The sequence below is a fragment of the Lepus europaeus genome, chromosome 6, assembly GCF_033115175.1.
Source record: "Lepus europaeus isolate LE1 chromosome 6, mLepTim1.pri, whole genome shotgun sequence".
Lineage (NCBI taxonomy): Eukaryota > Metazoa > Chordata > Mammalia > Lagomorpha > Leporidae > Lepus > Lepus europaeus.
Genome location: NC_084832.1, coordinates 74,337,467 through 74,354,695, shown reverse-complemented (window position 1 = coordinate 74,354,695; position 17,229 = coordinate 74,337,467). Strand labels below are relative to the sequence as shown.

Sequence of the window (17,229 nt, the reverse complement as noted above, 5' to 3'; positions counted from 1 at the left end):
GGTCGGGCACTGTGGCGTAGTGGTAAAGCTGCCACCTGAGGTACTGGCATCCCATATAGGTGCCAGTTCAAGTCCCGGCTGTTCCACTTCCGATCCAGCTTTCTGCTATAGCCTGGGAAAGCAGTAGAAGATGGCCCAAGTCCTAGGGCCCCTGCATTCATGTGGGAGACCTGGAAGAAGCTCCTGACTTCTGGCTTCGGACCAGTGCAGCTTCGGCCATTGTGGCCATCTGGGGAGTGAACCTGCTGATGGAAGACCTCTCTCTCTGCCTCTCCTTCTCTCTCTGTGTAACTCTGACTTTCATATAAATAAATAAATCTTTAAAAAAAATAAATTCTTTGAGATCCAAAGCTTCTCAGAAAAAACAGAATTCATGTCTTTTCCAAATTTTGCATATAAATTTTACAGTTATCTGTCTTGCCCTAGGCTGGCCCATTCTCCAGTGATTGCTATGATCTTGTGTGACTTTACAACATGGAGGTCTGGGTGACACAGTATGCTCACTCCCCATGCATTTTTGCTGTTTTGTGAGTTCTCTCAAAAAGTACTACAATGCAAATAATACATGTGCTATCTCTTTTCCAGTAGAAGGAAAAACATCTTAGGACTACATTTGCAGGCTTTCTGAGAATGAATAACTTGTTTATATTAAGCCAAATAGATGCGACTAATTAAAATGATCTATATTCCATTAGTTCACTTGATGCTGTGATATAGAGAGAGACTTTTCACAACCAAAGATATCTGTGGACCATGAAGTCAAAAACTGCCTCTGAGCCACCCATCTCTGCTTGAGTTTCAGTGAGTCCACGTGGTCTAGGGCCAAGGAGAATTAGAGACTCCTGACCGGTTTCCCGCTTCTTTCATGTGGGTGATTACATTTCCCAGCACTAATGTTAGACCCTTCCAGAACTCACTCGGCACTTGGCTATATCATAGGCCGGACAAATCCAGAGCTAAAAACCTATCATTTCTTCCTCTGGGCCCAACAGTACCCATCTTGTAGAATCATCTGAGGACTGGTTATACTCTTGATGGTATAACTATTAACTCTGTCCATATATTGATTCTTTTAGCTTTCTGCCCAACAAATTGTGCAGGGAACAACTGATCAGGTCAGAATCTTTGTTAGGTTGTTAGTTTTTATTAAAGGTGTCCATCTTACACAGTTGATTTTTTAAAGTCTATGGGACTGGCCTTCTTTGAAACCATACAATGCTTGCAATGTTACTTTTCAACACACAATTTCAAAATCTCTACTGCCCAATTTGTAAAAGAAATATATTTAAAGAGAATTATTGGAAAAGTCACAGACCACTTCCTTTCCTAAATCCACATTTCCAAAATGTGTTCCCAAGGGAACACTGGTTTTGCAAAATGTCACTTCATGGGACTCGGTGAAAAGTGATTGTCATGATGAAAGATTCCGGTTTAAACAAAATTAGACTATTTTTAGCAGGATTCCTCTCAGTCTTTCATAAGTGTGAATTTCCATGAAGAGAAAGAGAATACAGCATTTCTCAAAATTATTTAACTTTGGACACATTTTCTTCTTGAGTGTTCATGTACTTGGGGCTTGCGTTCTCTCAAAATTTGTAGGTCATCTCCATGCTTTTACTAGATGAAGACAGAGAATCAGAGGATTGCACAATTGAATCTTCCTGTGTGTAGCCATCCCACTCCCAAATATTGTTACTGATTTAATTTGCTGTGATGGCCTCACTTCTACCTCAGGATGTTAGAAGAAATAATCAAGGGAGACTTGCTATTGAATTCACTGTAGCAATGATTGGAAGTGCCATCCACTATAGTTTATAGTGTCACCTTTACAGAATCTGTATGAGAAACTGCTCTCACATATCAAATTCTTGGGAGAAAATTTTACCAAATATCTAGTCCCAGGAAAGCTTTGCTGGTATGTTATTTTTCCTGATTGTGTTTCCTTTTTGTTTAGCCTAGGGAAGCTCCAACCAAATTTGTAGCCTATTTTAAATAATTATTTAGGACCTTATTTTTGTGTGTAATAGCTTCTCCTAATTTTATCTTAATTGACCAACAGTTTTCTCTTAATCAGATTTATCTTTTCATAACTTTATTGGGTTGTATATTCTTCTATAAACTACTTCAAGTCCTTTAGGTAATGAGGTAGAATACAGATTAACATATGATGTCTCTCCCCAGTTGCCCTGAGGAGACAGAAAATGATTTCTGCATGCTTCTTATTTCATTCACATGTCTAGGGTGCAATTCAAGGTCAGGTTCTCCTGTCTTCTCTGATAGTCACTTTGATAATTTTTTTTCCTAACTTGTGCTTCTATCTCTGTCCATGGTTAAGTTGCCAAGGAAACAAAGACTCTTACATAATAAGAGCTGACCATTTTCCAAGGGGAGGCTAGATAGGAGAAAAACGAATCTCCATTGACTTAAATTAACGTCACGTCACGGAATTAGAATTTGCAAATGCCTGCTTCTGAGCTAAGTGTTTATAAAGGCAGACCTAATAAAAGCAAGGCCACGTAGCTATTTTACCTACAATTTGCTTAAAGTGAAACACAAATTTCATATATTTACACACAAATTTCCCTTTCGCCATGTTCCTTCTAGAACCCATTTCTTGACTGCTCACAGTTTTACCATGTGATACTTCTTAAAATGTTATTCAAATTAGCTGACTTAATTCACTTAGCAGATTTTCCTGTGGCTTCGGTTAAACAGTATCCCTTCTGTAAAGGCCCTTCAGTTACCAGCTCTGAATGGAAAGAGGTTGTGATTCATGAAATGTGAATTTATGACACTTGCCACTCTTTCTTTTTTGTAAAAAAATAGAAAAGAACTTGAGCAACATATGACGAATGCATTCTCAGCCTGTTTTCTGTGTTCCGTTTGTTTTCCTGCCAGTTTTGAAAGTAGTTGGTTAAGAAAGTACTACCACAGAGAAAGGGCAGTTTCAGAACAAATGACTCGTTAATTTAGGCTGATGCTACCCAGTTGGTGGTGGTGGTGGGGGGGGTCTCATCCATCAGAGATGGGCAATGTTCACTATTTAGGTCGGGCAAATTCCCAAGATACCATTTGAGGGAGTCATGAGGGAAAATCCATCACTCATGGACACTTACATTTATTGGGACATTAAAAAGGCAGTAGAGTCCTCTCTAGTGCAGCTCAACTCAGGTGCTCTATCTATTTAAAGAGAATCTCAGATAGAAAGACAATGACAGTGAAAGTCCAACGTTGTCTTCCTTTCCTGGTGGTGAAATTTTCAACATTTTATATTTTCTATCAAGAAAAGAAGTCTTACTGTGAAAAGTGGGCACACACAGATATATTTTCCGTCCACTACAGTCCTTGTGCTAGGTCAGGCATCCTAACTCCATTTTACAGTCCTTGGAGTTCCGAGAAAGGAGAGTTTCTACAAGTTTCTTTATAACTACAGTCACACTAACATGTAAGTGGTCCACAAGACTGTGCTTCCTAACATTCCTATGAAACTGATAACGGTCCACAGGTGTCAAAGCAGCATGTCCAGATAAATGCTGAGTGATGTAAAAAGGAAAATGTAAACAAGAACTGTCTTTCTCTCAAGCTGTGAGAAATTGCTGTGAGCAGGCAACCCAAGAATTGTAGAGAGAGGAATTTTAGAGTTTATTGGATCCAAAGCCTTTATCAAGTGGAAGAAGAAAAGAAGGCGCAGAGAAGTTATGACTCCCCTCAGATCACACAATACTAATGTAGCAGAGGCAGAACAAAAGCCTGATTTCTACTTTACCATTTCCATTACAAATTGCAGAAAACTTATAAGCCATTGATTCATTCTACATAATAAAACTTCTCTGTTTCCCTTTCAGATTCTGTTAAGTTGGGTTTTCATGTCCCTGCTTTCTATATTCTTGTTCAAAGAATGACTGGTTGACGTATCTATAGAGGGAATTCCAGAATGGGAGAAGAGGATAAACCTGAACAATCACGATCCACCCACTGTATCTTCCCAGCCAGAAATGGAGGCCATGTGAAGTGCTGGTATGAAGGAAGTGTCTAAGCAGAGCCTGGGTCTCTGTCTCCTTTTTGCTGGCCCAGTGGACTTCACTGCAGTCTGAGCCATATGATGCTGTTTTCCTAAGCATTTAAAACACAGCAACAAGTCTAATGGTATGATAAAGACTTTCACAAAGCAAGTAACCACATCTGCTTGGATCTGGATTTTCCAAATAGTATGTGCATGTGTGTTGACTTTAAATATGGTGCACCTGTACCCAATCAATCACAGCCATCAAATAATGACAGAGAAATCCAATTCTCCCATCCCACACCCATTAGGATGGCTGCTATCCAAAAAGCAGACATGTAGTATGGACACACAATGGAATATTATCTAGCCTGAGAAAGGAAAGATATTCTGACATTTGCTACATCACAGACTAACCTTGAGGACAGTATGCCAGTCACACACACACACACAAACACACACACAAATATGGACTGGGATTCTACTTAACATATGGTACATAGAGGAGTCAAAGTCATAGAGACAGAAAATAGAATGGCGATTTTCCAGTAGCTAGGATGCGGAAGGAATGGAGAGTTAGTGCTTAATGTGTTCAGAATTTCAATCTTGCAAGATGGAAAGAGTTCTGGAAATGGATAATGATGATAGTTGCACAATATTACGAATATGAGTATATTTAATAGCACTGAATTGTCCACTGAAGAATGGTTTAGATGGCAAATTTAATGTGTTTTTATTAATATAAAGAGGACAGATTTCATGCATTTCATAGGTACAGTTCCAAGAAGATGTTATATATATTTTAGCACAATAAAAAATGGGGGGAAATGTCCCATGCTCCTTTCCCTCCTTCTAACATTCTTCACACCATAGGCAACTTCTCCTCTCCGTTCCCAAGTGCCTGCCAGTGAGAGCAATAAGAACCATCATTATTTGCACTCCCTTCCTCTGCAACAATTTCCCTATTGATTCAGGCAAGAATGTGGGGTAGGGATTATGGGCAGTATGACTTCTGATAAACTTTCACTCTGCAAAACAGCCCTCTGTTTTAAACATCTCTCTTTAATTGGACTTACAACTTCAGAACTGAAAAAAAGAAGGCTAAAGACATGATGCGTGTATATTTTGGAGTGTACCCTAAGATGAGCAAGTTTAGATTCATCCTGGGTTTGGGTAACTAATTCTGATCCTATGTATCATCAAAGATTCCTTTATTTCTCCTCCTTGTTTTCCTCCTCACAAGTGTATCTGCTGTTGAATCATGTCCATGCCATTCAATGATTATCTCACTATAATGAGGTCAGTGGGGAGCAACTCACTCATTTGCACTGTTCCCAACAGCCATGAGAAATTACGATTATAAATAATGATGCCCCAAATTATATTAATACCATGCTAAGTCCTCCTGGAAAGATCTAAAGCAGAGTAATGCAAGCAATTTTACTGATGCTACTGTCATTTCAAGATACTAATAAGTGAACTACAAAAATAACCATGTCATTAATTTAATCTGCACTTGATAAACTTAAATTGAATAATTAAAGGCTGTTAATAAGATAACTGATGTCTTGCACTATTGGGTGCTGACTATTCACAAGGGGTAAAACACATAGCCCTTTGCTCCCACTAGAGAAATAAAACCTGATGGGAAATCTCATATTGAGTGAACAGTTCTGTCATACAAGTCATAGCTTCCCTCAGAACACCAAAGGTTAAATGCCTTTGGTATGTTATATAATCCAAAACTCAACCATAGGTTCAGTACTTTAGTACTCATTACAAAAACTAAAAAAACATTCTGGCATACTATAGGAAACCAGTTCTTGAGTTATGTTCAAATGTCAGCTCCTACCATGTGACTTCGGGTGAGCCACCTGAACTCTACATGCCTCTGTCTTTTCATTCTTAAAACTGGTAATAGTAATACAACTTAACTATAAGGTTATTTTTGAGAAAAATACATTATAATTTTTAGAGAACCCCCAGAGAAGTGCCTGATATACTATCATAAATGTTTAATCAGTATTCTCTACTATTACAGTGAACCAATCTACTGATACAATAAACCCAATAAAAGTGTTTTGCATACATTTTCTTAATGTCTTACCAAACCATTAGATGATATTAACAAATAATGATCCGGAATCACTACATTGTTGACATCCCTTCATGCTTTCCTAAGATCTTAACTATCACTTTTCATTTTTAGATATTCATTAGCTTCAAACACTTCATTGTCAAGTATAAAAAGGTGAGAGTCCTCCAATGTTCCAATTGGCCAACACGAAACACAGACTTAGAGTATCCTTAGACCTGTGTGACAGGCGCTTATGATGCTGGTGCATGTGTTCATAGCTTTAAATCATCCTTGGAAAATAACCCTCATTCCAAAAGAACATACATTTTTAATGAAATCGATGATTGTAAATACATCTAAGGAGGTTTGTAAAGTGGTTTCAACTAGATCTGTGCAATATTTCTAACATGACACGCACGTTATGCACGCGTGGAGGAACAGTCACAGGTCATAGGCAATCACCAAACATTTTTTAAGCCCCTATGTCTCTAGCGATGATGGCATTTGCTGAAGCACCATTGTCAGAATTTTCTAAAACAAAATGGAGTTGGTTTTTAGTCTGAGCCTAATGTATTTTTAAATCAAGTAACAGGGAAATAATTACTTTTGTTTCTATTCAATCAAGACCTGCACACAGAGTTTATAGAATGACCTAATATCCTTCCTGAAATCAGGCCGGTATGTAGGACCAGTATCCTTCACACATAACCAGTTCCTGAACCTTCACAAACAAATCCTAATTTCCAAGGAAACAATCTCATCAAATGCTGCTCACTAGAATACATATTGTTCCTTTTGGAAACATTACAACAAGATTTTCACGATTACCAACTTCAACTTCCCCTCTACAATCCACTATAATCTTAAATTCCTTTATTTAAGTGGAAATTGTACTTTTATAATGGCTCTAGAAATTCCTAGCAAACTTATGCACCACCAAGATAATAATTTAGTTCTTTTTTTAGTTCAGGAAGGGGATGGTCATTAACTGTGTGTGTGTGCGTGTGTGTGTGTGTGTGTGTGTGTTTTAAATGGGCATCAGCTACAGGCTTCTTAGGAAAGCTCATCTTTAACTTTCTATGGACCTACGCTATAAGAAGCATGTTTTAAACATTTTTAGAATGGCAAGTTTTAGGAATGTCCAGGATTCCAGGCTGGCTTTCTTCCTTTCTTTTAAAGTTTTTTTGGCCAAGCATAAAAAGAACCTCTAGCAGCTTATAACCAATAGTCTCCGCTTTGCCTTCGGAAGCCAGGGTTTCCGCGTACAGCACCCAGGATTTATTTTGATGGGGTAAGACGTATTTCTCCTTTTCGAGAAAAAGAGTACCAACAAATCAGTGGCAACTACTGACATATGCATACAAACAGGAAGAGAATGTGATTCTAGTTGTCAGCCCAGTGGCCTTCAGACTAGAATTCTCTCTCCTCGTCACACAGGATATTCTAAATAGTCCAGGCAGGGTGGACAATTGTCCCCCGCTCCCTCCTTAATTAAATAAACAAGTGTCCTCGCTGCAAATGGGACAGAGGGTGAGGCACCTACAGACACTCCTTAAAATATACACTGCGCAAACTTTTCTCGTTCGTTCTGTAGACACACGTTAGGGATAGGAATTTATGGCTCCTTGCCTTCCGGGAAGCTTTTTGTGTGCTTTACGCTGAGCTATGTGGCAGCTGAGTGCTGTCACTGCTTGGATCGGCAGCCTAATGTCATTTTTAAAAGTTAACGTGCAGCACGGCACAGAAATCCAGATATTGCAAAGTGAGAACAACCATTGACAAAACCGGGTTAGCATGAAATCCAGCCAAGAGAAATCAGAATTCGCCAACACCCTTCCACTGCCGGCAACTCACCTTGTTGAATTTTAGTCACTAGCTGATGGCGTGCTAGAATCCGGCTCATCCTGTAAGGAGAGCGTCTTGTAGTCTGATCAAATCGCAAGTACATCTCCTGGCCCTCAGGTGTCATGGAATTTAGATAGTAGCAGCCTGAAGCTGGGGTCCTGGGCACCTGAGTGAACATCCCGGCAGGTTTTCTACTGCCACCTCAGTCTGCCTGTGGCTCTTTCCGTCTGCCTCCAGTCTCAGTCAAAGGCAACCAAGCCCAGGAGAGCTCAACAGACCCAGCGATTTTTAAAAAGAAAAAGGAGTGCCAAAAGCCACAACTCAGAATTCCAGCCCCCCGGGGCCCTCACGTGACCGCGGGGAGCCAATCAGGGGCCGCGAGAGAAAGGGTAAGGCTCGCAGCCAGCCGAGTCCCACAGCGGCAGTTCCAGCCGCGCGGGTCCCCCGCACGGCGCAGAGAGCCAGCGCCTCCGAGCCGCCGGAGCCCCGGAACGCCGCGCTCGCTCAGCCAGTGAGAAGAGAGAGGGACGAGAACACACGGCCGAGGCCAAACAAGCCCTGGGCACAGGAAGTCTGTCAGAAAACTTAGAGAAGCTTGCTTTTCCTGAGGCAGCTGCAGCCAGGTAAAACATAGACTGAGGGGGGAGAGGGGGAGAGAGAGAGGAGAGAGAGATCCCCCCAAACACAACCCTACTCCAAATAAACAAGCATACAGCAAACACCTGAGCATAAGTCACCAACCTAAATTACAAAGCCATGAATCAAGGTTTTGCAGTGAAACACGAACTTTTGACCAGCGATAAATACAGTAGAGACTCCTGACCCTCATGTAGTGGGGAATGAAGGGCTTGGGAGGCAAGGCGCTCAAGTATCGTTTATTAAGCACCCGTTCCCTTTAAATGCTTCAGTTTCCCCGATTTTCAATCACCACGAGGCACATTTACATACCAAGTGCCCATCACCTTGAGGACACTGCCCGGGATCCTTGCAGAAGATGCGAAGGTACAACTGCAACCTGCTGAGGAGCCACTGGGAAGCTGTGCGACAGCTTGATCCGTCACACAAGGCCGAGTGGAAACGGTGCCTCAGAAGAGACTCAGGCCGAGCTGGGCCGGCAGAGCTGTTTTAGACTGGGCTGACGATAAGCAAGCCAGACAGGGAGAGGGTTGGATAGTTTTCTTAGAAAATGGAAGGATTCTAAGAGGCAGCGCTTGGGGAGGGCTTTGCAGGCAGACGGAGAACCAGACCGAGTGGGAAAGGAAACTGCTAGTCATTCAGTTTGGCCATAGCCGCATACACATTGGAATTTTTTCTCCTGTTTTTCCTCTTTAATATTGTTCATGTGAAGAGAAACAAATCCACAGCAAGTGCATTATCAAATTTGGGCCTGGGGATGAACGAATACAGTTCTTTCATAAAGCAGCCTATGGCCACGTTGCTTTTTGTTTATACTTGGCTTATTCAAACCGAAATAGAGCCTGGCCAGGGATTTACAGTCTAATAATGGAGAACTCTCAGTTAAAAGCTAAATGGAAGTGAGGCAGGCATTTGGCACAGTGGATAAGATGCTGCTTGGGATGCCTGCATCCATAGCAGAGTGCTTGGGCTTGAGTCCTGACTGCACCTGATTCCACCTTCCTGCTTCTGGGAGGCAGCAAAGATGACTCAAGTACTGGGGTCCCTGCCACCTACTTGGGAGATATAGATTGAGTTTCCAGCTCCTGGCTTCGGCCTGGCCCAGCCCTAGCCGTTGTAGGCATTTGGGGAGAATTTCTGACTCACTCTTTCTCTCTCTTTCTCTCATCTCTCTGCCTTTCAAATAAATAAATTCTAAAATTAAAAAAAAAAAAAGTGTTTAATGGGACTTCAGTGCCTCAGTTCTTGTTGCCAGCTCTTTCATGGTGGTCAGCTTTCATACTTTTCCCTAGGGGACTTTTCTGTGGCTCCTCTTGCGTAACTGTCCCACTCACTCACTACTCAGAGGAACAAGTTAGTAAAGGTCTCAGGGCCTAGCACTGGAACCTTTACTCATGGCAACTGTGAGCCTCTTCTGAGGACCATGCAAGGGTGGGCAAGTGTTCATTTTCAGGTTGGCATCATCGGAGCAAAGCGAGGAAGATTTCACTGGACTATATTGTATATTTCCTATCTTATTTAAGCTTTACTTATGAGTTGTTTCGTTTCCTGCCACCCTTTGTAGAAGGTGAGGGGGATCAAAGATCTAGTGGCTGGTGTGCCAGAAGCATGGGCATGGATGACAGAAAGGGTTAGCACTGTACTGCAGTATGGGATGCCTGCAGGTCCATTAGCTAGGCTCAAAGTGTCAGAGCAAGTCACCATTGATGCAGGTGCTATTACCAATCCCCTTGTACACATGCTTTGGGCTTGATAGTCCAAAGTCATGGGAAGAGAGCCTGATCATAAACATTTGATCAAAAACAGTAGGAGGGCATGGAAGAAATGTTAAGCAACAATGAAAAGCACGGGCTTTGGGAACCCCGGATGTGTTCTGGGAAGCCAAATAAAGCAAGAAAAATGCAGGAAAGAATATGTAGTCATTTAGCTGTGAATAACACTTAAGGAAAAATCGGCCATCCCCAATGCCTGTCTTGTGGGTCATTGGTTTCTTGGCTGCATTTATGAATAAATGGAATGATTTTTCCCAAGAAACACCACAGTGTATCATGGCTGGATTACTGAAAAAAAAAAAATTACATTGCCTCTTTGTTTGCATCATAATGAACTTACTGAAAGTACTAATGTATCTTGGTCTGAAAACTCTAAATCATAAATATGTATTCTTAAACGTGAAAATGGCAACAATAACATGAAATATATTTCATAGGGCTCTGACAATACAGAACAACAATTGAATTTAAATTAAGAAAAAAAAAGATTTTTATTCCTGAGCAAAAAACAGAATAAAGCCTAAATTTATTAAACAGTAAGTCAGTGTTTTAGTGATGGGATACAGGAAAGATCATGTATCAAGAACTCAGCCTTTCCTTTTTTAAAAAAACAATGTTTTATTTATATAGGGGAACAAATTTCATGTATTTCATATACACAGATTTGGGAGCATAGTGATACTTCCTACCCTACTCTCCCTTTCTTATGTCAAACACAAGGTCCCTAAAGCTAGATTTTATGGTTCAACTAGCATCCATAAAACCATGTAACTGGGGACTGGTGCTATGGCGTAGCGGATAAAGCCACTGCCTGCAGTGCTTGCATCCCATATAGGCACCGGTTCGAGTCCTGGCTGCTCCACTTCCAATCCAGCTCTCTGCTATGGCCTGGGAAGCAGTGGAAGATGGCCCAAGTCCATGGGCCTCTGCGCCTGTGTGGGACACCTGGAAGAAGCTCTTGGCTTTGGATTGGCCCAGCTTCCGCTGTTGTGGCCATTTGGGGAGTGAACTAGAGGAAGGAAGACTTCACTCCCTCTGCCTATGCCTGTCTGTAACTCTGCCTTTCAAATAAACAAATAAATAAATCTTAAAAACCCATGAAACTGTTCACCATGTTTTTACCATTTTGTAGTTTCAAAGAACTACATTTAAAGCATACATGTAACATTATTTTCTCATTAGCATGCCATTAATACCTTTTTATTCTAATGAATTGCTATTGCTATGAAACCTGCACTTGTTTAATAAACTATTTTTATCATGTAAGGCCAGTGGTACAAGAATTGCCCCTGCAGTGGGCACTTTTGCCGTATTAGAAGCGAGAAACTATTGAGTACTCCTCCGAGCTTGTCATTGAGAGAACTGCTGCTTTCCGCAGGCAAGAGAGTGAGGCCTGAGGAGTCAGAGGGAGCGACACACTGCCAGTAACACAGGGCGTCTTCCAAGACTGCCACTGCACTCTGTCCTTTCCAATTCCTTTTCAACTGGGGGAATAGATGGTGCTAATTTTCAATCTTCATACATTCTTCCTCTCTCCTAATTCGCTCATCGAAAGCAACATTTACTCAGACTGTTTCAGGGATGGGATAAACAGACAAATATTGGGAACCAAAGAAAGCAAAAGGGAAGGGAAGACACAAGAGAAAGGAGGCGCTCCTGTGTGTACACCTGGCTTTATTTATAGTTCCTGCTTTTCACGAAGCTCCATAGCAAGCCTCTGAGCTATCTTACTTTATGAAATGGGAGGAAACTTAGAAGTGAGGCGATGGCCCCGGTCATATGGCCAGCAAATGTAGAGTCACTGTGCTCTCTAAGCTGGTGATAGCTTAACAGCTTCCACTGTCACATGAAGGACAGGGAAGGGAAAAGAGGCACTGGAAAACTGCTGGGGAAACTGGCTAGGGGAGAGGATTTTGGAAGAATGGACCGAAAATTATTTTATTCTCATTTCATTCTGATATCAGAAATGTCTCAAGGGAGATATCCATACAAGATGGCTAAGATGCCACAGAGATTGAGATCTGGATATCTTAAGAGTAAAAAGCACGAAGCAAGAGCCCTTAATGAATCAGTGAGAGCCATAAGCCCTTTTAGGAGAAACCTAAAGCTGAGGACTGGAGATTCACCCTCAGCCCCCAGTTCTAAAGTGAAGACGTGAATCTGCCCACACACAGACGGATCCCTCTTTTACAGCTCCTCTTTGCAGCATAGATGGCTTGTGCTGTGCTTTCTGCTTATCCTCAAGGCTAGCTGTATACATCTTGCCTTTCCCATGGCATTCATTCTCAAAACAGACATACCTGATATAGTCAAAACTCTGAAATGTGACTTCTCAATAAAGCTGGGGGCATTTAAAATACTCAGATTTTTTGATAGATGATCTCAGATTAATGTTCACTGGAATCCTGTATACACATGGCAGAAAGCTAGAATTGTTTTTACAGAAGCCAGGATTGCCTCACTGTGCTTTCATCTGTGTGCAGCTCCTTCTACTCCTTCACACACATTCCAGCCTCCTCAACAGTCTCTTTGGAGGGAGCCAAGGTAGTTCTGCCAAGTAGGAAAATGTTTGAGATACAAGTGGCAGGCAGAAGAATGCAGAACTGATTTGGAAGGCTGCTTTTGAAATTATGTGAACCCAAAGGTTGCGGGTTGATGTCAAAGCCTTCCTGTGGGCTCTGAAGCTCGCTTTTGGAGGATTTCCACCAATTCATTTTCTCTGTGTGTGCTCAATTCTGGCCAATAGCCTTTCTCCAAACCAGCACCATGTGCCCAATGCCCAGTGCAGGCAAGCCAGTGATACTAACACTTGCAGCCAGGACCAAACCCCTCTATCAAAGGTTCAGACTAGATTCTCTTCTGATCACCTTCCCAGTTACAGATCATGACCCCCTCTTGGAGTCCAGATCTCGCAGCAAGGACCTGTGGTGGTAACAGATACCCTTTATTTTGTCTCTCTGCTATTCCTTTTGTCTTAGGTTAACTTCTGCTCTGTGGACCTCTTGGAGATTGTACATTGCCCTCATGCCATCCCCTGGGGACCCAACTACCAGCTCCAGCTCATATTACCAGCAATATTGTTTGGCCTGTCCTGGAACCATTGCCTACATCCAACCATTCCAGCCAAACCAAAATGCTATCACTTTCCCCCAGTTGTTTCATAGATATGCAACTGCTACTGTCCACTATTTCTCCCATGAGCCTCAGTTAAAACTTGCTGCCTTCAGACACATTTTCATGACTCATACCAAACCCTTTCATATCACCAGTCATGTTGTTACCTGTAAATAGTCATTATGTGGCACATTAATTAGATTATGCTCTTGCATGCTCATATGGAATCCAATTGTTTGTTGCAAATACTATGGGTATAAAGTTTTTAAATCTTGGATTTGGAAGGGATAGTAAGCATCTTCTAATCCAGCTAATCAACAATGAAGGTAGTTCTTCTGTGAGATCAAGCACTTCTCTGCCTGCATATATAGAGTGTATAATCTCATGGAGGACCCAGACTGTTTAAGGAAATCTTTCCTTAAACTTCCATTCACTGGCTCTAATTATGCCATTTTGGAATTAGACAGGATGAATCTACTCCTCTGGGAAAGCCAGACCTGTGCTTCTGATGTTGCACCTTACAATAATCTGTTGTGGGCTAAACATTCCCTTTCATTAAATCATACAACTTTTGAGCATTTAAGTTGATGGCTCTTTTTTGGATCTGCTCTAGTCTGTCAGTATCCCTTTAAGAACATGGCACCTACCTTACACATGGAGTTCTAGACATGGCCAACTATGATAGATACAGTGTGTGCATACTTTCTGAAGTCTGAGCTTTTGCTCATCTGATCTGACATTATGCGAAGTTTTTTTTTATTTTTTAATCTATATTTACTTATTTGTGAATTCAACATTGACTGAATGTCTGCAAAGCTGTGCAGAAAGAAAGAAAGAAAGGTAATGCCATGTGGTCCCTGCTCTCCAGGGATTATTTGCCAGGAAAGGCATAAAAGAAACCCATCATAACATCATGTATAAAGTATTTTATGGGAGGCTATCTTTATTGTCTCTTAATTCTCCTGGTCAAATTAAACACTTAAGCTGAGAGGTCTTTGTGTATTGTCACAAAATCCGCTACTAGATAAGTAATCTCTATTGTGCACATCACATCACAAATGACCTTTTGAACTTCAGAATAGGTCTCTGAACTTGTTGGAACTGTTGAGATATTTTCAATCCATGACTTTCTCCTCCAACTACTTATTTCTGCTCTATTGTTTTTGATGACTAACAAAGATACCTGTATTCCAAAACTGAAAAACAAGTAACTACATAAACTGAGAGAAGATGAAGTAATAGTAGGAAGGAATAAAGCTGGGGTAAAATCAGTTTACAGATTTGTACTATCTTGTACCTTTCCTGGAAGTGAATGAAAATGTGGCTTAAGAGTTTTCTTGTCAAAGCAATTGGAAACAGGGACAACTGCAAGAGCCACCATATCCTTGAGATGAAAAACAAAACAGTGATTCAATAAACACACATTGCTAGATATTGTGACTCCAGGAAAGATTTTCTTGAGTCCTTGTAAAGAATCAACAAGTTCAAAGATATTGCATATGGTGGCAAACCTTAGTTCATAGCTTCTTAACTGTATCCTTCAATGTCAATAGTATAAGCAATAAAGCATTATTTAGGAAAATTTCAGAAGGCCTCTGAAAACATGGCTTAAGTGTGCTTTCTCTGGAATCTTCTGGATCATGTCACAATTTTTATGATTGTAATACTTCCACAGTTTTCTGTTGCACCTAGAACAAAATGGAAACTCCTTGCCTGGCCCACCAGGTCCTACACAATATAGTCCCTGTCACTACTCCTCTCTCGTGCCCAGCCTGCTTGTAGCCTCCTCTGTTTTTCTGCCTCTGCCTCATTTCTGCACCTGCTAGTCCTTGGCCTGGAATGCTCTTTGTGGAGCCCTTCCCATCACTGGCTTCTTCTCCATTTCTAGGACCAGCTTCACTCGTACACCTCTAGGCAGCCCATTCCTGTTCTCCAAAGGGAGCAGCAGCCCATCTATTAGCCCACAGCACTGTCTTCAATTTCTAACTACACATGAGGGCTAGAAAATGAGTTATAAAACAAAAACAAAGTATGCATGTGATCCAAAATTTGCATCAAAATAAGCTTATCTCTTAATTCCATTCTCCCACAAATGTTTGAAGTCCCTTCCTGTGTGTTTGTATTGACCTCTGAGTTGCTCCGTTGCCCTCAGCATACTGTTGTGGATGAGCTGCATCCACTCCATTCACATTCCCTACACAAGGCCTGGCACATGGAAAGGAATCAATTGTGATTGAATACATTATTGAATAAATAATGGAATAAGTGGTGAGTTGATTTTTTTCCAAAGATAAAAGTTAGACTCTAGAGGAATGGCTGCATATGTTTTAGGTAATCACTATTAATGTTACTGGGCAAACCTAAACAAATGGTTCTTATGTATACTTTATCCCAGACACGGTGCTAAGTACTGACTATATAAAGATGAACATGACCCTGTCTCTTTTCTCAAAAATAATTCACAATGGCAAAAGTTGAGGGCAATAATACTTTATCCCTTTTAGAATTTTTTTGCTTCTATTTAATACTATTGTTGAACTATGCAATTAACACACAATTATTCTTAGGTGTTTAAATTTAACTAAAAAGTGATCTCTGTTAAATGTAAGAGTGGGAATAAGAGAGGGAGGAGATATATAATTTGGGACATGCTCAATCGGACTTGCCCCAAATGGTAGAATTAGAAATGTGCCAGGGGATTCCAATTCAATCCCATCAAGGTGGCATGTACCAATGCCATCTCACTAATCCAAGTGATCAATTTCAGCTCATAATTGATCATACTGATAGGTCTAAGAGTCAAAGGGATCACATAAACAAGACTAGTGTCTGCGAATACTAACTGATAGAATAAAAAAAGGGAGAGAACGGTCCAACATGGGAAGTGGGATACACAGCAGATTCATAGAATGGCAGATGTGCTAAATAGCACTCTGGCCTCAGAATCAGCCCTTAAGGCATTCAGATCTGGCTGAAGAGCCCATGAGAGTATTTTAGGCATGGAAAGCCAAGACACTCTGGCAAAAAACAACAACAACAACAACAACAACAAAAAACCACCAAACCTAAATGAAAGATCTCTGTGAGTGAGATCCCAGTAGAAAGAATGGGCCATCAAAGAAGGAGGTACCTTTCTCTGAAGGGAGGAGAGAACTTCCACTTCGACTATGACCTTGTCTAAATAAGGTCAGAGTCAGCAAACTCAAAAGGCTTCTATAGCCTTGGCAACTTATGACGAGAGCCTAGGGAGATTACTGATGCCATAAACAAGAGTGTCAATTTGTTAAGTCCACAACAAGAGTCACTGTGCACTTACTCCTCATGTAGGATCTTTGTCCTTAATGTGTTGTTCAATGTGAATTAATGCTTTAACTAGTACTCAAACAGTACTTTACACTTTGTGTTTCTGTGTGGGTGCAAACTGTTGAAATCTTTACTTAATATATACTAAATTGATCTTCTGTATATAAAGAGACTTGAAAATGAATCTTGATGCGAATGAAATGGAAGAGGGAGTGGGAGATGGGAGTGTTGCAGGTGAGAGGGAAGTTATGGGGGGGGGGAAGCCACTGTAATCCATAAACTGTACTTTGGAAATTTATATTTATTAAATAAAAATTAAAAGAAATGAGGGCAATTCCAATTGTAGGGCTGCCTGGCTGGAGCTAGCATGCAGGTGTGCAGTGGGTAGCTGTGGAAGCACACTGGGACAGCCGAATCAGGACAAAACAGAGCTGTTCTGTACAGCAGAGAAACTGAAGCTAGTGCTGAGCCTGCAGAGT

The 17,229-nt window shown here is 41.1% G+C and overlaps 1 protein-coding gene across 4 annotated transcripts in view; it reads right to left on the bottom strand.

Annotated features, from left to right (window-relative positions):
• Positions 1-17,229, bottom strand: part of STARD13 (StAR related lipid transfer domain containing 13) — a 250,958-nt gene that overhangs the window by 180,276 nt on the left and 53,453 nt on the right. For 2 of the 4 annotated variants that reach the window (XM_062194380.1, XM_062194381.1), the window contains exon 1: positions 7,935-8,206. The exons of the other annotated variants lie outside the window; for them this stretch is intronic. In XM_062194380.1, the coding sequence (XP_062050364.1) occupies positions 7,935-8,103 (169 nt within the window). In that variant the 5' untranslated portion in view covers positions 8,104-8,206. Of the gene's footprint in view, positions 1-7,934; positions 8,207-17,229 lie in introns of those variants that run through there. 4 annotated transcript variants of the gene reach the window in all.